This window comes from Takifugu rubripes, chromosome 6, assembly GCF_901000725.2.
Source record: "Takifugu rubripes chromosome 6, fTakRub1.2, whole genome shotgun sequence".
Lineage (NCBI taxonomy): Eukaryota > Metazoa > Chordata > Actinopteri > Tetraodontiformes > Tetraodontidae > Takifugu > Takifugu rubripes.
Window position 1 is genome coordinate 2,848,339 of NC_042290.1, and position 21,627 is coordinate 2,869,965.

At 41.1% G+C, this 21,627-nt stretch overlaps 1 protein-coding gene across 1 annotated transcript in view; it reads left to right on the forward strand.

Moving 5' to 3' along the window:
• LOC105416525 (collagen alpha-1(I) chain) overlaps window positions 1-21,627 on the forward strand; it is a 49,393-nt gene that overhangs the window by 11,542 nt on the left and 16,224 nt on the right. Inside the window, exons 6-30 of the mRNA XM_011604487.2 lie at window positions 16-96; window positions 9,309-9,980; window positions 11,637-11,681; window positions 11,946-12,065; window positions 13,154-13,192; window positions 13,282-13,335; window positions 13,428-13,481; window positions 14,106-14,213; window positions 14,470-14,523; window positions 14,648-14,701; window positions 14,810-14,854; window positions 15,046-15,099; window positions 15,321-15,365; window positions 15,477-15,530; window positions 15,639-15,683; window positions 15,764-15,817; window positions 15,904-15,948; window positions 16,543-16,596; window positions 17,324-17,368; window positions 17,446-17,499; window positions 18,241-18,348; window positions 18,536-18,589; window positions 19,478-19,531; window positions 19,614-19,658; window positions 19,799-19,852. Coding sequence (XP_011602789.2) covers window positions 16-96; window positions 9,309-9,980; window positions 11,637-11,681; window positions 11,946-12,065; window positions 13,154-13,192; window positions 13,282-13,335; window positions 13,428-13,481; window positions 14,106-14,213; window positions 14,470-14,523; window positions 14,648-14,701; window positions 14,810-14,854; window positions 15,046-15,099; window positions 15,321-15,365; window positions 15,477-15,530; window positions 15,639-15,683; window positions 15,764-15,817; window positions 15,904-15,948; window positions 16,543-16,596; window positions 17,324-17,368; window positions 17,446-17,499; window positions 18,241-18,348; window positions 18,536-18,589; window positions 19,478-19,531; window positions 19,614-19,658; window positions 19,799-19,852 — 2,091 coding nt within the window. The remainder of the gene's footprint in view (window positions 1-15; window positions 97-9,308; window positions 9,981-11,636; window positions 11,682-11,945; window positions 12,066-13,153; window positions 13,193-13,281; window positions 13,336-13,427; window positions 13,482-14,105; window positions 14,214-14,469; window positions 14,524-14,647; window positions 14,702-14,809; window positions 14,855-15,045; window positions 15,100-15,320; window positions 15,366-15,476; window positions 15,531-15,638; window positions 15,684-15,763; window positions 15,818-15,903; window positions 15,949-16,542; window positions 16,597-17,323; window positions 17,369-17,445; window positions 17,500-18,240; window positions 18,349-18,535; window positions 18,590-19,477; window positions 19,532-19,613; window positions 19,659-19,798; window positions 19,853-21,627) is intronic.

Genomic DNA, 21,627 nt, shown 5'->3' on the forward strand with positions numbered 1-21,627 from the left:
ATCTTTTGCTTGCAGATTGTCAAACCATCCTCACGAAACATGGGGGATCTGCTGAAGAATCCCGAGAAAGAGTCATTTCTCAGCTCTCAGAGAAATGTAAGTTGATAGAAAATATCAGTGAACAGTGGCAGTGTCATGGGCAATTAAAACAAATGTTGGTAGAATTGCCCTAAAGAAAACAACACGACCAGGAAGCAAATCCATTCTGCTGTCTGACCTCATGAATTTGTGTCTGCTTGCAGACTGAATGATTTCGTGTCATGAAAGATTGGTATTTTCCTTAACGTGAGCTTTCTTAAATGTAAAGATTGGGGAGAATCTTCACTTCATAACGATGACGGGGTTTTCTAGTATGCTGGCCAGGCAGCAATCGTAACAATCGTAATCGTATCGTAATCATCTCCTGCTTCAAAAACGTCTGGATAGAGTCTCAAAGCCAGATGTTTACTCCCGCACTTATAAAACAAATTGCCCCAATAGGACCAGCACATGCTGAATACAAAAGTAAAGTTTTAAGCAGGAAAAAGAAGCACTTTTCATTTCAGGTTCTAAAATGAAATCTGGAAGGAAACGGTTTCCATTTACTGGGGAGTGAAACTTACCAGAACATCCTAAGCTAAGGCCAAGCGGCTGCTGTTCGTCACGTTATACCTCAGTGGCGTATATCTTTACTTAATGTGTGCTTAGAAGACATATACCGTATATTTTCCCTTAAATGATTAAGAGATTATCACTTAATAGAGCTTTTAAAATAATTATTCATTTTAAAATGGTAGGAGTAAAATCTCAAAATCACACCAGACAGACAAATTAGACTCTTAGAAGTCCTTTGAAATCAGCTGTAAATGCTGCTGAAACACTCGCTCAGTTAATCTCCTGCCGTCTTTGTATTAAGTGTTAAACACGCCTGGTTGGCAAGGACTTTAGATCAACATAAAAGTACAAAACCGTGACCTGCAGTTTATGGTCATGCTTATGCAGCATATTTATCTGTTTTGTAGTTGGTTTTGATTTTAATAGTTCAAAAAAGGACATTAAAACCTTTTACAGCCATTATCTTACTAAACACTGAAAAGTTTACCTAATGTTAGCTGTGATATACCCGTTTGGTAAATGTAAGGAAGGTACAGTGTAACTGCTGTTGATATTTTTTAAAAAAATACAGGAAAATAAAAGTTGCAGTATTGCTGATAGGTGCTCATTTAAATATTGTGAGTGAACATGGTTACTTTTATACTTTGATGCATAATACTCCTTACATAGTGCTGTGAATGCTGAATTCTACTTGGCTTTTAAGGGCCAATAGATGCATTTAGTACATGTGGTACCTTGTGGAATAAACTGTACAATCCTCTGGTTGTTTCAGTGGCAACTGTGTGAAATATGTTAACTGCAGTAATGTGGGGCAATTACCTGAGGCCAATCTCATTATATATATTATAGCCTGACAGTTTCCCATTCTATAAAGTTAATGTCTTAACATTTTTGTTTTTGAGAGGTGTGTGACGCCACCTGATAAAATCAGTATTTGTTCTGTTTTTGGGGCAGCAGTTCACTCTATAGGGGACGGGGCGGGGTGTCCCAGAGCCCCCGGTTCAAGCCCCGGTTAGGGACCAAAATAATGCGGGTAGTACAAGATTTCAGTCTTGTGATTGTGGCCAAAGGGGCAGCAACTCTGCTATGTTTGTCATTATTTTCCATATAATAAGACACATTATTTCACAGAAATCCCAACTTAATTACTCATGGACCTGGTCAGGATTACAACTTTGTGCCCTTACCAGTCAAAGCACATGCTCAAGATTTGATTTCCTACCAGCTGTTTTTTGAAAATGAATGTTTGCCATATGGGACTGAAAACCCTCATCTTTGCGCCACGTGGAAATATAAATGAGGTCAAAACCATCAGGTGGACTTTGAGTGATAGTTGTAGTTGTTTTAACCTGTTTAAGTTGTCTCTAATATGACTACATTCCAGTTGTCTCTGCCCTGTCTTTCTGAACGCATTTCTCTTGTTTTATTGTTCCTAAACAATTACAGGCGTCCTGGGGGCTAAAGGGTTGGGCTAAAAATCTGAGATTTAGATGAAATATTTATTGCGGTTGTCGTCAGTGCCAGGGGAGTGTGTGCCTGGAGTGTGTGTGGGAGTGTCTGCCAGGACCAGGATCAACCTCCTGTGCAGGGGTCTGCTGTCGATAGACTTTGAACAGAGCTGAGGAGCCGACAGAGCTGAAGTGTCTCCTGCAGTCATGCTTGACCATGCAGGATTGTACTTGCTCCTGGGATGCCTGCTGCTCGATTTAAATGGATTAGAGGTGCAAGGTCAGAGGCAACCGAAAGGGAAGGTACCGTAGGCTCTTTTCATTCTCGTGGTGATTGCTCTGCACATTATGGGAAAGATTCAACTGATTTTGTTGGAATGATTCATGTTTAATTGTGTGTAATTGCCCCTTTTTTAACCATGTTTTTTTCCTGGCTTGCACCTGCTGGTAAACTTTGAGACAGCTATTTAGTCACAATCAACGATGTCACCTTGTTTAGTGTCATTTTACAAAACAGCATTTAAAAACACAATCGCAGCTTTATTTACAGCCACTGCTACAAATATTTTACCATACTGTAGTTGTAAAGAATGTAAGAAGTATGTGGTGTTGACACCTCTAATCCAGATTTTCTTTCTGAGTGTGTAGTTATAGTCAGGCTGAAGCATTTGTGTGTGTGTTCTATTCAATAATCAGTTGTTTGTGATTCATCAATTCGCTTTGTGGAGCAAAAAATATCACAGTGATCAGTTTCTACAGCATTGGTGTCCTCTTAAATTCACTTTAAATGAACAGAAATGGCCATTTTATTAATCATACACATACATGATTGAGTAAAAAACCTGGAAGCAAGATGTTTTGGTAACTATTTAATCATCAGTGTCGTATGGACCCGATATCCCTGATATTGATGTGAAGTGACACATGAAAAAGATTGGACATACATGTAGCTTGTTTTGCGATCCGTCAGGAAATTCTTAATGAACATGAATATTTATGTCTGCAGCTGACTTGTTGTTATGTTGTTTCGATGGAAAGTAAAGAAAATGTGAACGTGGAGGCTGGCTATTTCGCACAAAGGCAGCTGCCCACTCAACATGCTCATAATCCTCGATTCCCGGACCGCCACTAGCAGTGGGGTAGTTGTTCTCAACACGGTCGTGGGTGGTCTTGTTGCGAGGAGCAAATCCCTGACGACATGATGGTTAATACTATGCTTAACCCGCCAAACTACTGAACTCCACGAGTGCTGTGCACGACATTTTAGTGAGCATATACATGCACAGAAATGTCCACAATGCCTGCAAGTCTTAACTTGAGGACTCAGAATGAATTAATACATCACCCTAATCAGTTGTTATTTAGTATCACAATTATTCAACAGCTGTTTTCATTTATATGTGTTTTATTATATTTTGTTTGTGTTTTTACACATCCAAACGTATACCAGATGAAGCTTTTCATCTGTTTTTTTTTTGTTTTCAAGTCACTATACACACTAACCCACCCAGACTGCAGAATTTGCTATTTCATTGGCGCTGTTGGAGAACCAAGACTTCATTGTCTGCATGGAGGCCACATGTCTTGATGGCAGTGATGATAGCAGCAGTAATTTTGTCAGACTGTGAGGCCGTCGTGGACTTGTCACTGCCCGTGATGCAGCTGTTTGATGAGTGTCACGATGATGGATGGAGTCCAGGTGTACCCCATTAATATCTGCCCTTATATAAGTTTTCATTGTCCCCCACAAATATGGTATATGTAACTCACACTTTCAGAAAATTATTTGGATAATGTCTGGTGAGCATGGAGCATGAACCAATCACTTCTCACCACCATCAAGTGACACCATATCCTGTCATGTGTTTGCCCCTATTTTTCATGAGCCACAGATGTAAAACTTTCAATGTATACAAAAGGTCGATTTCTCTTAAATATTGATCATAAATTTGTCTTAGTCAGCACTTCTCTGCCGGGATAAACCAGCCACCTCACAGGTTTGGCATATGAAGATGCTGCATGGTTATTACTCAGGTGTGCCTTAAGCTGCCCACTATAAAATTTACAGTTTAATTACACAGCACAGATGTCGCTGTTTTGAGGGAGCGTGCGATTGGCATGCAGACTGCAGGAGTGCCCACAAAAGCTGCTGCCTGTGATCTGAATGTTCAATTCTCTACCAACCGGCCTCATAACTGCAGCTTACATGTAACCCAACGGCCCACGACCTCCACATCCAGCATCTTTACCTCCAAGATCGTCTGAGACCAGCCGCCCGGATAGCTGCTGCAACACTTGATTAGTGTCACCAAAGAATTTCTGCAGAAACTGCCAGAAATGGTCAGAAACTGTCTCAGGGAAGCTCGTCTACATGCTCCTCGTCCCCGTCAGGGTGTCCACCTGACTGCAGTTTGTCGTTATAAGCAACCACGAGTGGGCAAACGCCTACATTCAATGGTGTCCGGCTATTTAGAGAGGAGTTCTCTTCACGGATGGATCCTGGTTTTCCCTGTAAAGGGTAGATGGCATGTATGGAACAGTATGGGTGAGTGGTTTGCTGATGTCATTTTGGATTTAGTGGCCCATTGTGGACAGGCTTATGTTATAGACAACAAACACAGGCACATTCGAGGGCATCTTGAGTGCAAAGAGATGCAGTGATGTGATTCTATGGTCGATTGTTCTTGCATGGGCATGTCACCCACTGAGCAGGTTTGGGATGCTCTGGATCTGGATCTGTGTTTACAGCAGCTTGTCTCAGCTTCTGCCAATGATGTGTACACACAAATGTTGTCCAAGAACAACATTCCACAATCAACTCTACGTGAAGGAGATGTGAGGCGAGGTGTGAGGTAAATGGTGGTTACACAAGATACTGACTGCTTTCCTGCTGCGACCTCCCCGATACATTAAAACATCACATTTTAGAGCTGTAATAATGATGCTGTCTAATATTCAGCAGCTTGATGAGCCGCACTGGCCGGCAAAGGAGAAGTGCTCGCTAACCCAGATTCAGACAGATTTATCAACAATGTTAGAGAGAAATTGCCTTTATATTCTAGTTCAGTATAGAGCATGGTGAGAGTAGGATTAGTTCCTCAGTCAAGTCCAACACAGATATCACATCTACTGTATGCTGAAGGTGCTAGTTAAGACTGTCATGCTTTTAGGTAGTATTGGCTAAAATTAATAATTGTTTCTATAGTGGTATATATAGTTTCAGCTTACTTGTTAAAACATCGCCAGATAAAAGTGTTGGCGAATTGCTTGACATGATAATCAGATGTAGAGGCACTATTATTAGAGAAGAAATAGACTGTTTTCTACTTCCTGCTGCTGAGTGTGAGGACGTCCTCGCACACCTTTAGGTGCTGCTACACATGCGATGGATCTTGCTTTGAAGAGTTGTTGCACCTGACTTAAGTGTGTAGATGTGCCGCATTTAAAAGTGTCTAAGCTCATGCTGCTTTTTTGCATTTGTAGATGTGAAGTGGTGATTAGGGAATACTTTTCACATATTTATAATTGAAAACTACTGCATTGGTGATTAGGTTTTGTGCTAAATTATGCAGTTATAGATGTTTTCATTAGAGAAATGTGTTTCTGATAGGCAGCCTCAACCTGTCCAGATTTTACGTTTTTTTTTTTTGCAGTGATTACTATCAACTGGAGATTTTGTACAGTGTACATTTTATCAGACACAGTTCCATAATCTAGCCTAAAACCGGAGTCATTACAAACACTGAACTAAAATGTGTTTTCCACAGTTGCTGTGAGTGTGGTCTCAGCATATGGCTGAGTAACAACTGTGCTGTGTTGCAGCAGGTATGTTCTGGGCTGCATTCTTACGGATGTGGTGGGAAGATAAGCTGGTGAGACAGCACTGACCAGAGGAGATCTAATATCAGCTTATCAAGTAAGGGTGGCTGTCGGACAGGGGACAGAGAAAGGGGCTTTGTGTTCAGACGGGGAACTGTGTGTGTGCGTGCGTGTGTGTTCGTGTGTGTGTGTGTGTGTGCGCGTGTGTGTCTATGTCTGTGTCTGCATGATTTTTATGTTATGATAATGATGCCAAGACAATATTTCTCTCTGAAATAAGGGGAGGATCTGGATTTGTTAACAGTTTAGTCGCCCCAACTCCTAAAATTTGTAGGTTATAATTCTAGATTGTTAGATTCAATCAATCAATCAATCAATCAATCAATCAATCAATCAATCAATCAATCAATCAATCAATCAATCAATCAATCTTTATATCGTGTCTGTTACAATCATAATTGTTTCTAGACCCTTTCCAGGAGAGGAGAGGAGAGGAGAGGGGAGGAGAGGAGAGGAGAGGAGAGGAGAGGAGAGGAGAGGAGAGGACAATGTCGAAACATTGTCGCTGGTCTCACCATATAATCATGTAACTCTGACATCTTTGAAATATATCTGTAGTCTTGTATGGGTGACTTCTGCATAAAGTCATCATGGTAATTAATTAATTTATATTATGATTATACGTCAAGCGCTGTATATATGTATATATCAAGGCTGTCCTGCTCTCCATATGTCTTTCAGCCTAATTTCAGTGCTGTCCATTAAGACTATGAGGTCTTTAAACAAAATTAACAACCCTTTCTTCTCCTCTGTTGAAAAAAAGCCTCTCTTTGTGGTTCCCTGAGGCACAACATGTGTTCAACTGCGTGCGTGTGTGTGTGTTCTTGTATGTGCTACATATTGAGCACAAAAATACACATTTTACTGCCGAGGTCAGAACATTTTTGGGAAGTGAGGACATTTTGTCTGGTCCTCACATCTTCAAAGGGCTGTGTGAGGGTTAACACTTGGTTTGAAGATTATAGTTAGAACTGGGGTTAGATCATGATTAGGGATTAAGCCATGATTAATTTACGTGGCTGGGGAAGGCGTTATGTCTATGAAAGTCCTCACAAAGATAGAAGTACAACAATGAGTGTGTATTTGTGTGTGTGCAAGTTTGAGGCAACTTCCCCTGCACAAGCACACAAACACACAAGCATATGCACAAGCGTTTGTCTGCAGAAATCTACGAAGCTGTAGGTCCTTAGCATCCTCTGTGGCATCAATGTTTGGGATGTAACTCTGTGACATCACTCAGTAGTTTATGGCGGGCTGTTTTAGTAGCGTGGAGTCTGGCTTACAGGACGTCGCCATCTTGAGCTTTAGGAGCCAGAATTAACTGTATTTGGATAAGAACTGCAGGAGGAATAAGGGGAGGGTGTCATTTTTGACATCTGTGCAGCCCACCCAGAGATTGTAATGTACGTCTGCCATGTCCATCTAATAGACACGCCCCCGATTTTAAGGGATTAATATCTAATTAATAATGGAAATAATTTCAGATGTACCAACAGATCATAATTTAGGATGTTGAAATTTAGCTGTTGACATGGACATGAGTTGTGAAAATGTCTGAATGAGTACAGTATTTCATGACTGAAAGTGAATGGGAGTGGATTGGAGCCAGGGCCGCCCCCAGCGGACATGTGTGGTATTGCACATAACGTCACTTCTCTGTTGGACTCAGTTTTTACGTTCATCTTTTATATATAGTCTATATATATATTCACAAAGATTTCCAATTGATTTCTGTCCTCATTGATACTAAAAATAACAACATATACAAACACACATACACACACACACACACACACACACACACACACACACACATATACATACATACATACATACATACATACATACATACATACATACATACATACATACATACATACATACATACATACATACATACATACATAAAAAATAATGCCACATTAGTTCTGGTCTGTTCTGTCTGTTATTATATTGGGATCTGTGTGCTGTGCACCTTTATCATCATTGTGTTTGTTCCATCAGTGTTTGTTCCTCCCTGCTTGTGCCTTCCCTCTCTCCTGTCTCCTCTCCATGACCCTTAACCCTAGTTATCCTCAGGTGTCTCACCTGAGTTGTTCTGGTGTATTTAAACCTGCTTCTCCTTCGCTCCTGTGTCAGATTGTCTTCAGAGAAAGCCTCCAGTGTTACCCCTCAACTTTGTGTTAGTTGATGACTGTTTGGCCTGATCGTTGCCATGATTCTCTTTGACAGCTGTTTGGAAGGCCTACTGGTACAACCTTTGCCAAATAAAATGACACGTTTAGGTTAGGTTAGGTTAGGTTAGGTTAGGTTAGGTTAGGTTAGGTCAGATCAGCCAGTCCCATAAAAAAAATTGTTTCTTGATCTTTACTGCATATTTGTGTTTAATCATAACATGTTCTGATCAGGTTTTTCTTTAAAACCACAAAGCTTATATTTAGCCAATTAAATGCTCAAACACATATGTTTTAAACCTTGCACATGCAAACATACGGTATGCAATGTTTGAAATTAGGAAACCAAAATCAAAGATTTTAATTAGAGGAGCAGCTGTCCACAGAACTAAAAAGTGCTGTGCTGAGCCGCTTTTGATGGCAGACAATCAGTAGGAACTGACTTCCCAAATTAAGAAACTATTTGTCTTAAAGGCAGATACACGCCAGATGTCAAATGAGCACCAATGATTTGCATTTAAGACGCCAGTGCAGCTGAAGTTGGAACATTTTCAATCGTTCTTTGAGTTGTTTTTGTGTTCAATAATAAACACATAACCAACCACACTTAATCAGGAACAAGTAACTCAAAGATGAGGGTAGCAGCCATCTTTTAATATCAAATGGAAAACTGCTAAATCTAGAGACAACACATGATACTCTCTTTAGATTCACAGACTATGAAAGGAGTCGGTTGGTTTGTTTCTTTTTTCCATAAATTTTACAAATTGCCTGATTTAATCAATTGTTTGTTCCTTGGTTATTAGGCTGAAACACCCTCAAAGGAGCATGTTTACATTTAGATTTGGCACTACTGCCTATTCCATTGTTAAAGTCACATGAAGTTTAGCATTATTTTACAATGGACGCTTGTTCTTGTAAATATATTGAGGACCAGAGATGTTCCTTGTCTCACACATGCTGGGAGCACTGGAGGACACTACAGGTTACTGTTCTTTCTGTTTGTAGCTCTTCAAAAAAAACTTTAATGGTAACATTTTCTGTTCTATTCCGACAAAAAATGGGATTCTGTAGGCAGACATTTAGCTTTTAACTCTATATTAACCTTTATTTTAATTTGAGCCAAGACTGCACAAAAAAACACCACTAACTAAATTAAAATGTGAAAAGTTCTCTCATTGACCCCATTGACCTCTGTTTTTATCTTCAACAGCATGTATTTCAGAAACACGGACATTTACACCAGGATGGGACGATGCCTTCAGGGTTCAATATTTCCAGAGGGTCAGGTGGTCGCGGTGGCGTCGTCCTGGTGGATGAGGACACTGGTCTGATAAATCACCTCTTTCCCAACAGAGGCAAAGTTAACCATCACTTGAAACCTGTCAGAAACGGACACTTGGAAAACCAAAGAGGGAAACCGGAACAGTCATCAAAACTGTTGGACGAGAACATTACCACAGACAAAAAGACCGACTCCAACGAAGGGACCATCTCCCAGTTTCCAGGAAAACCATCTGACAGTCTCACTGAACTGGATGGTGAAAGTCCCACCAAGGACCCCTCATTAGGAATTTCTGAACTTCCAGGGATTTTTTCTGATGGACTGACATCAGGAGACGTTAACGTGACAGATGAAACAGCCAAGCGGGTCTTTCCTGAATCTCCCATCATCTCTGGTCCTTCAGGAAAGGCATTTCCTCAGAACTGGAGATCTGTGACCAGTGACCAGAGAGCCAAACACATCAGTGACCTGGTTGACAAGGTCTACTCCCACTTGTGGACCCTTACACCCAGAGAGGGACGCCTGGTCCAGGGCTCAGATGGCAAAAGCTACCGACTCGTAAGAGGACCACCGGGGTGGATGGGTCCCCCAGGAGAAGATGTGAGTCCTTCATTTATTTTTCCATTACCTGTCATTTTAATGCCACATTTCTTTTATTTATTTTTAATTAGTTATTTTCCTAGGTAACTAACTGAGTCAAAGTAATTTCCACTTTAAAGTCTTATTTGAATTAAATACATACATGTCAGTATTTAAAGTAATCCGAGTTAAACAGGATTTGTGATGGTAACTTTTGAACCTGATCAGTACAGAAACACATGTTGGGCAAAAGCACAGTTCAAGGTGTAAATCAAATCACTGTAAATCATTGTTCCGTAGCACATAAATAACAAAGGCATTTCTTATTCCACACGCCTGCATAATAACCTGTTTAAACCTGGTGTGTTCCATGTCTGTGTATACAATAACTTTTAAATCTCAATGAGAGGATGCTGATGGAGTAGAGTTTGCATGTAAACATAGCAAGTGAGAATCAAGCTAACGATAGAGAACATATACAGTATTTCATGGTTTGTAGGTGAAGGGTATGCCTGTCTCACAGCCAACATCTGTTACGCAACGAGCGTGATGGTTTCCAGTCGTGTTCTGATCCTTGTCTGATTCTGGCAGATAAGAATTACATTGTTATTACATGTTGAGTTTTTTGTGGTTTTTTTTAATTTTTTTTAGCAGATTTAGACACATATTTCATATTTGGTGCAGAGTGCAAACGTTCAGCAATACTGAGAAATCTGAAGATTTACCGGCTCTGAAGGAGAAGTCAACGTCGAGGCAGACAGAACCAGAACATCTGGCCACATGGACTGTGGGTTCAAGCTGCAATAAAACCCACATGGTCACCAAAGCATGATTATAGTGATTGAAGCCAGATGCACGAAACATGAAGGAAGACATCCTGTTGAACTGAGGACATGAGAAGAGCGAAGGATGGTTCTGAGCCAAGTTCCCTTTTTTGGGGGGGTGGACGGGGGTGACGACATTTCTAATAGGATTCAAGAAATCTCCTAGTTTAAGGATGCAATTAAACCATCAATTTCCTCTGCAGGAGACGTCAGAAGAACAAAAGGTCACATCCAAACTTGTAATCTCACCTGAAATTGGAAAATGAGTTCAACCCAGTTTTTGTTGTTTGTTTTTTAATCATCACCTCAGGGGTCACTGATTCAACAACATTATCCTAACATTACTGTGGATTTAGTTTAAGACTTTAGGCAAGACTTCTTTCACCCTTTGGAGGACCAAGTGGCCTAATGGGTGAGGTATTGTCTGGAGCTGGGGATTGTGGGTTTGAGTCCCACCTGGGTTGAGTAAGTGAGGTTTATGGTGGCAGAGGTGGGTTTGCTGGTTTGAACCCCAGACCAAAATGGCCTGGACTTGGTGGTGGTGGCGGCACGGCTGCAGGCCACCACCTTGAGCAGAGCTCTGTGGGCACCGGATGCCAGCTGCTCTCCTCTCCTTTGTTTGCATGAACACCCCACATACAAAAAGCTTAACAACTTTTTTTGTGCAGCTACCATGTGAGCCTATAGCTTTTAATTGACTTTTAATGGGAGCATGTTTTAAAGTGTTATTTAAAGTGTTTTTTATGACCCTTCATATTTCAACTCAATTTTCTCATTTGTATTGTAATTATTAAAAGCCTAATTAATAAAACAGTTCGAGATGTTTTATTGAAAGCTGTAACTGTTTTCACAGGGCTCTCCTGGTGATCCTGGTCAGCCTGGATTTAAAGGAGATCAGGTATAATCAACAACATTATGTGTAAAGTTATTATATCACAATCTATTACAATCCAATTATGGTCTTTCATACGCAGGAATAATAGGCAGTAATGTGTGTGTGTGTGTGTGTGCATGTGTATGTGTGTGTGTGTGTGTGTGTGTTTGCGTTTGCATATTTTTTTGCTAATGTAATGTTATAAATAAGGTATTATTATGTGGCTTGAAATTTTTTTCAAACTGTATTCCATTCATATATGTACCTTCTTTTAAAAATCTGTTTCAGGGTCAGATGGGCCCTGAGGGGAGTCATGGGAGGAGGGGGGAGCCGGGACCTCCAGGTCCTCCTGGATTACCAGCCTTCTACCTGTGGAAAAACACTGTGGAGGAATGGGCTGCTTTTCAGGTAAGCACACATTTATGAGGATAATTCTAACAATATGCCGTGTGGCGTAGTTATTCCTCCCTTTCAGTGTCAAATAAATGTTAGGGAGAGCCAGCTACCATTATAGTATAGCTTAGTATAGCTACCATCCCACTTGTGCTGTCACAAATGTGCGTCTTTATAGTGTTGAGGTAAGCTGTATCCCATATAAGGCAAGTGCTGCGTTACCTCATCCGTGTAGCATTAGCTTCGGAAGTGTAACCCCCAAACCTTTTTTTCTGACAGGAAAAAAAGCTTTTCAAAACTATGAAATGTACAAATGTTTGTTACATATATATATAAAAAACAAACACGTAGCTCCATCTGTAGGAGTTGCAGGGCTGGAAGTCGGTGAGGGGGGGGGGGGGTTCTGAATCAAGTCCTGGTTGTGGACCAAGAATGGGAAAGTTGGCTGTTACCCAAGAGAGGTTCTGAGACATTGAACAATGTCCTGAATGCTCAGAGGACCTTTACTGGACAGCTTACTAACTCTGAGGACGTGCCAGGACACCTTTAGAGCACTGCCGAGGGACCCTTGAGCAAGGTATCGAACCCTCAAGTGCCCATATATAGCCTTGCACCCTGCTTTTACCCATATGTCGCTGGGACAAGCTCCAACACCCTCCCCACGATCCCAAAAGGGGAACAGCGCTCAGGAAAACAGGAACCTCAGTGTACTTTTGTTTGTTGTTTTATTCTGGACATTAAATGTCACATAAATCCCAAAGATGTATGTGGTTGGGCAACTTCAACCTCTCCAAGCCACAGATACGTGAGTGCAAACCTCCGCTGATATCCTCATCTGTTTAGTGCGTCCCCCGTGGCCACAGCTGTATGCTATAGAATACACACATCTGTGCGTCCGCATGCCTGAGAGCTGCACGAGCAAATATACCAGCAATATCAGCCTGCTTGTAGTTTGGGGAGGTGATTTGCTGTGGCGTGTGCCCTGGACCCGAAACTGATGCGTACCGCCGACACATCTCATCGGAAGAACGCCACATGCTCTGTATAAATCATGTATTCTATATATTTATATATACATCTAATCATTTTCCTGTATCTTTTAGCAAACAAATTTGTACCAGTTACTCTGTGCTGGTTGGCCTGTAAGTATGCTACAACTTATTGTATATGTTAGTGTGTTACATTATTCTATTTTTTTTCCTGAGGGTGTTTTTTCTCTATGAGCTTGCAGAGTAGAGAAGGCCCCGAAGGACCACCTGGAGAGATGGGCAGGACTGGCATACCCGTAAGAAATGAATGGTCGAAATAATGAAACTAAATATAGCTTTGGAGTCAGAGGTGGATAAACACATTGAAACTTTGAAACTTTGTTTTCAGGGGCCACCTGGGGAACCTGGGGACAGAGGAAGTCCTGGGAGGCCAGGGGACATGGTACCAACACCACCACTTCCTCATCCAAGAGAAACAAAACAAGTTTTTTATATTTTGGTGAAGGGTTCATTGTTTAGAAAATATTATATTAAAATAATAGATTAAATAGTAACTTTTTTTTATTAATTAGCATTTTTTGAATACCCACAAAGTTGGACTTTTATTGTTTTTTTTAATTTAGGAAACTGAGCTTCTGATGATTCATATAATGCTGCTGTTAGCCACACGCACCTGATTCCCTCCGTTCAAATCTTAGCCCTCAGGAACAACAATATTTACACTGTATATTAGAGAAATGCTCAGTTATACATGTGCGTCCTGAAACGGTTGCCTGGAGGGAGCAAAAGAAGCCTGTTTCTGCATGTGTAACATCACAACCATCAGCACTGTAATTCAAAACATGTCAGTAGCAGCACAGGTGCTTCAGCGCGATCGTGTCTGCGGGCAGATTTACGTGATCCTTCTGAAGAATGACGGAAGTATCGGTCATTTTATTGTCCGTTAGCCTAGTGACGCTAGGTAGGCCGTGTATGCGGTGATTTTTATCGGGCTGTTTCCCTGTATCTTGGGAAGTTGGGGTTATATTTCATGAAGTTACAGAGTTGAATTCATTTTCTCTGACAGGGTCAGAGGGGTCAAAGAGGCCCTCCGGGCAGAAGTGGGGCCCCAGGGAGAGATGGTGAGGATGGCAATGATGGTGAGCCAGGGCTGCCTGGTTCTCCTGGACTGCAGGTGAGTATGTTCCATTGTGATGGAGGATCCTCGTCTTTTTTCTCTCAACCTCAGATTTTGCCAGGTTTAGGAACCTTGTTTCCATCTTTATTTGGTTCCTCATGACAGGCAGCTACTTTACAAATGCTGGACTTTATGTTCAGGGACAGTGGCCTAAATATTGACTGTGGCAATTAACACTGTATCTTCAATTATTTTCAAACGTACACATAATATGTTCTTGCTGAAAAAGTTTCTGACCTATTTGTAACTTTAGGGCCTGTGGGGATACCGAGGAGAACGAGGAGCAAAGGGGGAAAAGGGTGATGAGGTGAGGAGTGAGACATTGTTGCTTCTCTACCTTTTAGAGTCTTAAAATAGCAACTAAAGACCACTGTATACATGATAACAAGTTTGTCTCGTGACTGTCAACGGACCATTTCGGGACTCTACAGGGCTATATTGGCTTCAAGGGTCCGGGAGGTGACATTGGAGACCCTGGAGAGAAGGTCTGCAGCGATTTCTTCACGTTTTCATTGGTTTGAAACCACATTCCCAGTGGTCCATTTCTACAACGGGATGAAAGTTAATGTTTACTGATTTCTTTCTTTCTTTAGGGCTCAACCGGACCACCTGGTCCTCCCGGTCCAGTTGGACTCCCAGTAAGTGTTTTAGATTGATGCCACAGATACTAAAATCAACAAATGAGGGATTTTTTTAGTGTTCACAACGCTCACAAGAACAGTCCATATTCATAATTCAGAGACGTTTTGATAGATTAAAATTCAACACTTTGAGAAAATATATATTCTTTCAGAACTAGCAGGTACTATAAAAGTACTGTATTCTGCAGGGGCCAAAGGGATTTAGAGGTGGAACTGGACCTGAGGGCCCCGAGGGCCCTGATGTAAGTCATATTTTGTGTGTTTTAAACTGCTTCGGATGTTCAATTTGTACTAGATACATGTTTGTTTTCTCAAATCCTATAATTTCCAAGGAGTTGTGATTGTTTTTCTGACCCAGATTGTTTAGAAAGACGGTTTGTGTGACAGCAAGGATGTTTATGTGTTTAACTTTCATCATATTCCCTTTATAATGCTTGTTGTTATTTGGGAATTCATGTTGCAGGGCGAGAGTGGACCAGACGGGCCACCGGGGCCCCCGGGGCCGCCGGTAAGCTACATCAGATCCTTCAACAGCAGAAACGACACCTGTCATATCATAAAATGTTATAGAATCAAATCGTCCCAAAAATCGATGCGATTGTGTCTCCGTCTGACGCAGGGAGCATCCGGCTTTACGGGACGTGTCGGTGCTCAAGGAGTTAATGGCTCTAGGGTACGGCTATATCACACCACACACGGTGTCCCCACAGCTTGACAGGTGTCATTAAGGTGCACGATTCTTTCTCGGGGAATCTAACGCTCATTTTTATCTTTTCCTGAGGGGGAAATGGGAGCAGCAGGTGTTGGTGGCCACAGAGGCCCGCGGGTGTGTAGTTTAGCTCAAATATTCAGCATTTAGCGTCGATATCCATCATTTCTTTTGCTAAATCTCTTTCTCTTAAAAAGGGACCTCCCGGGTTAAACGGACAGGTGGGACCTCCAGGACTCAGGGGGCCCCAGGTGAGTTCATATTAAGGCAACACACTATCCTGCTTTATTGCATACAGAATGGAATTCAAATGAATCAATTCTCTGCATCCTAATAGGGTCGTCGGGGGAAAACGGGTGCTCCTGGACCTAAAGGAGCTCCTGTAAGTTTATTCTTACCATAAATACACATTCATTTATTTAGACACCATTACTAGCTAAGCTCTACACTCCCTGTATCAAAGCCAGACCCAGTGATAGTGACACTAGCAAGGATAATCGACGTGTGATCACTTAAACCGGTTATCAGCCGATGGGGCCACAAACCCTCGGCACCGTCCGCCTCCACCAGCCCGTTACGTAACTGCTGCTAAAAATTAACAGAGTAACAGTGCTCTATATTTGGTGCAGCTCTGTTGATGATAAAGGGAAGGATTTCGAGCCAAACTTCAGCCACATCTGGAGATAATAACCGAAGAAATATGTGAGCAGCTGTCAGGTTAGCAGAGATTTATTCCAACAGCGAAAGGAAATGTAAAGCACAGGAAAAAAAGACAGGCGTGCTCTTAAGGTCTGTGTCACTAGAATTAGAGAGGCATATTTCACGTGACTCAAAATCCCAGCGTGTAAATGGAGAGCAACTTGGTCACGGTCCAAATCCAATAGTTTCAGGTTTCACACGAACGTGCACGTCTGGCCATTAAAGAGAGAAAGATACAATATCAATATTGGTTTTCCTCCTTCCTTTTTAATTTAAGGGGTCTGCGGGGCCCGTCGGTCCCCGGGGGGATCCTGGATTTGAAGGGCCTGTGGTGAGTTACTTCGAATATTTATGGGATGTCCTTATCAGGTGACCTAATATAACATGAGCACACATACTTTGCTCTCGTTTGCTCTCGTTTTTGTGAAGAGGATCTTTTTTAATCATCTTAATTCTTCATTTTCACTCTTCCCAGCTATGATGTGATCATAAAATAATAATAAATGCATTAAATATGCCTGTTGGCATATGTTTTTGTTGTACATATGGCTTTTAGAATTGTATAGAACCTCATGTCTAATAAACTGATTGAAAGATTACACACTGGGCAACATATTTAGAGTCAAGAGGCACAAGACAACCAAACCTGAGTGTTTAAGATGAGCTTTGCGCTGGGATGGAAGATCGTGATACTTTCTACTGTGTTTTATTGTTACCTAGACGTCTCAACTCCAGGAGGTGGAGTTGACTTAGTGGGATGTCATCCGTGATGGCAGATTGGAAGTAATTTTGAAGTCAGGAAATCATTTAGTATAACGACACACACTCTGCAGCGTCAGAGTTCCATCAGCTCGTCGCTCCTCAGAGCTTCGGGGCTGGATGAAGTCAGACACTGGTTTCCATTTCCTTTTTGGCAGTGTCACCTCTTCAGATGGTTTCTATTCTTTTGGCGTGTCTTGTAGCCATGTCTTTGATTTCACTTGTCCATGCTGTAAAGATGTTTTTACAAATAATCATCAAATTTCCCGCTGTCGTTTCTTGATCGGCATGATTTACAGGGGATTCCTGGGATAATGGGTCAGATGGGTTTCCCCGGACCAAGTGTAAGAGCCCGCGATCATTTGCAAATATTACACCTGTAAAGAAATATTTATTAAACTGAACAATTTGTTCATCACAGGGTCACAGTGGGCCAGATGGAGAGAAGGGAGAACAAGGACCCAAGGGTGACAAAGTAGGATGAAAGACAACTTTGCTGGGAAATTCTTAAATTTACGTTGATCTTGTGTGTTTGTGGCCATAATTTTGCCTGTCCATAAAAAAGGTGTTCAAATGCATATGAATGACAAATATTCAAACCTCACTCACAGAAGATGAATAAATAGTATTTTAATAATTTTACTATATATTCCAAAGCAGTAGAGGGGGGGGGGTCACATAGGATTCTGCACATGTTCAGACACAATGCAGTCCGGACTTCATTGCGCAAGATAAAGTGGAGGAATACAGGCTTTAAAGTGTAATGGAGATATCTGGACACTGGCGCAAGGGAAACATCCACGCAAACGAAGGACAAGAACCATTAAAGAAAATCGTTTACCATAGTTAGAATTCAAACCAGCTGCTAAAGCAGGTGATACGATAATGTGGGGATTTAAATATAAGAAAGGATACCAGAATGGGTTCAAATGAAGGCAACCTTAATTACATAACCTAAAGGAACCATAATGGATAATACTGAAATTATATTTAAATGAACATTTTTATCAGGCACTTAATCACAAAAATAAGCCTCAGTCACCTAAAAGGCACATTCATTTTAATAAGTGTCCAATAAAACATTTTACTTCAAATACGGTTCTATAAACTATCTGACCTGTATGTGTATGTGTGTGTGTGTGTGTGAGTGTGTGTGTGTGTGTGCACGCGCTGAACATTCATGTGGTGCACGATGGTTTTTGTGTGTTTATCACAGGGTATTCAAGGGGCGACAGGCACTATGGGTCCACAGGGAGAGAGGGGCCCCATTGGTTTCCTTGGTTTTCCAGGCCCCGGGGGTCAGCAGGGCCCGGCGGGCACTGAGGTACAGCATATCGCACGTTGGCAGAAAAAGCTAAAGTATATTTTTCAAACACTGATCAACACTTTCGGTCATTTATCTGTGTAAATGAAAATATACTTGCAATGATACACGACTTTTAATGAGAAAAACGAAGCTGGTTGGTAATGTGAAAAAGTGAAACAGCCTTTAATTTTTTTTTTCAATTTAGGGCCTAAATGGAGAATCTGGGCCTCCAGGGACCCAGGGAAGTCAAGGGTTAAAGGTCAGTGATAATTTGTTATCAATACCACCTATAAGAACTACAAATTAGTCTGTGTAAATATCATATTTAAACAGCAAATCAGGACATCTACTGGTACATGTTTAAATTTATCAGAGCAGGTGAATGTCTGCAGTGATGCAAATGTATCACGCGCTCTACTGTTATTGATATTGTCACCAAAACTCTATTCTTCATTGACTGGGCTGAAGGCGCTTGTTTCTCTATGTTAGTCATACAGCTCCCCCTACTGGTGAATGGCTGTACTGCCACGTTGGTTTTACTGCTGTTCATGTTGGGAATTTTACTTAGTTAGACATGACAAATTAATTCATATTTTACTAAATCAAATTATTGACAGTACTTTGGCCCACTATTCTTTGACAGAGGATAAAGGTTTTGGTAATCAAAAAAGCATTATGGTCTGTAATGACAGCATGCAGAATCCATTAAAATGGCCACTTAAAACAGAGAACATAAACACTTGGAATACCAACAGGCTGTACATTAGTACCTGCAGTGTACATTAACTCGCAAAAGGGGGCGGTGGCCACACACACACACACACACACACACACACACACACACACACACACACTGCACATTTACATTTACAGCACATTGGAGCAAAGGAGAGAGGGGGCAATAGGACAAAACACTCCAGAAAGTTATCTCCTTTAACCTATGGGATACAAACATCACCAAACAAATATATAGGAAATATTTTTAAAACCAACAACGTCATATCAAAGACTATTCAGGACTCTGACAGTCTGTCACTTCACGTCACAATAGTTAAATTACCGCCATCTTAAAATATTAATGTTTTAAAGGATTTGGACTCAATGATAAGTAATAAATCAACAGATAATCCAATTAATATTGATGCAGGGCAAGAGAGGATCGGATGGAAGAAGCGGCCAACCAGGACCCAGAGGAAAGAAGGTGACTGATCATGGATTTTAAAATGAAATATCAGTGAAATTAAATTAAGTGATGTCATATCCTGTCTTTGCCTGTTCGATAGGGTCGTACTGGACAGAGGGGCCATGCTGGCGAGCTGGGTCCATTGGTAATCTTCCAGAGTTTGAAGAATTAGGCGCAATATCCTTATATAGGCCAAATTAGGCACTATCAGATAAACTTGCAGAGATTTGAAAGAGATTTTAGAGATTCTTTTACAATGATCCATTTATGTGTTGTCCCTCTCAGGGCTTGCCAGGACCTCCTGGGCCAGAGGGTGCTGAAGGAAAGCCTGGTACACAGGTTCCCATTCTCTATCATATTTCAATCCATCACTTAAATGCATCTGTGTGCCGTCTAATTCTTGCAATTGCTTCCTTCCGATTACACCAACGTTCTATGAATAGTTATTGTTTCAGCCACCAGGGGGCAGTCCTGACATGTGACAGTAACACTGACGTGATCGGAGAACTCAGTCATTCCAACTCATTTATTCACGCAACATATTAAAGAAGAGTGTTTATCTATTCTTCAAGTTCAAATATATCTTTTAGTGACTTGGTCATGATGACTGAATATATGATGGCAACATATTAGCCAGTTCAAAAGAATAAAGAGCCATGAAAAAAAAAGAAAAAGAAATGAATCAATACAGTGTTTAAGTACCTGCTGATGCACAAGGTTATTATTAACCATCAAGTCTATAACTTAAGCCTTCTCAGCAATTTTGCTGTGCCTAAAGAGGCCCTTATGTGCCCAAATATGAACCAAAAGGATGTGCATCATATTGATACACTGTGTGTTATATACGATGACATATATATACTAGATGTGTTGATGCTTCCAGGGAAGCCCTCTGTCAACCCAAAAGTTACCCAGCATTAGACCGGGGTGGAATGAGTGTGTGTCCATGCAACATGCTGCAGCTCGAGAGGCCTTTAGACTGCTCGTGATTAGGGGGTGTTGCCAAATAATAGTCGTTTGAAAAAAAGCTTCACAAATTCTGGATTCAAATATGGCCCTCGATTTACTAGGAAAAATGAAAACACGATGTGAGCAGAATCTCTTGCCAGAAAGCCGCAGAATAACAATCCTAATGATTTCTGGAAGAAGGTCAAAGTCGTGAATAACACTAATGCTGCCCTAACTTCTGGTATTGATGGCGTTAGTAGCCCAGAGAAAATAGCTGAAGTTTTGGCGTGGGCTGTAATCTTTACAACCTTTTTACAGTTAACACTGTTACAATTGATCATAAACAGCTTAAATCTGCTAGCTTTCTTGCTAGGCTAGCTTTAATGGCTTTTTGGTTCTTGGTGAACTCCCTAAATCTATCAAGTCTCCACTTTAATGCCTGTACCAAAGACAATGCTGGAGTTTCCTACTGACCGAGGAAGAAATGTATATTTTACTACTGACAACCAGTTTGGCTTCAGCAGGAAGCGTGGTCCTGATCATGGTACTGAGGCTGTTTCTAAATCCAAAAGTCTGAACTCATCTGCATTTTTATGCTTCAAGGCATTTGATAGAATTATTCATGAAAATAACTGTTCGTTTAATTGCTAGATAGAGACGTCCCTAAATGTTTTACAGTGAATCTTGACATTTTGTTCTGCCCAAAAAAGCCCTTCAGGACAAATGGGACAGTGTTATTCTGATCCATTCCATGTTAGCCGAGGAGTTCCGCAGGGAGGAATCTTATCCCCCATCCTGTTTCATGCCTAAAGGGATGGCCTGTCAACGCAGCTCAATGGTGTGAAAGTGTTTTAAGCAGCTAACTTGCTTCAGTCCAGCCCTCTTTATATGTAGAGCCCATTTTACAGCCACAAGGCAACAAGATGCTGTAGAGCCTTGACGAAACTAACTAAATAAATGAAACAATATCAAACAGTATAAACGCACATCAAAAATAGAAACACACTGAGGTACAAAAGCAACCCAGGGGTAAAAGAGCAAGACAACAGCAAATTGAGGCATAACAAAAGAAAAAGAACCCTCGAGTTAGTTCAAAAGCCTGAGTGTAAAAGTGTCTTTTTAAAGGTTACATTTATAGGTTTTGACCATTTTTATGTGCAGTGGTG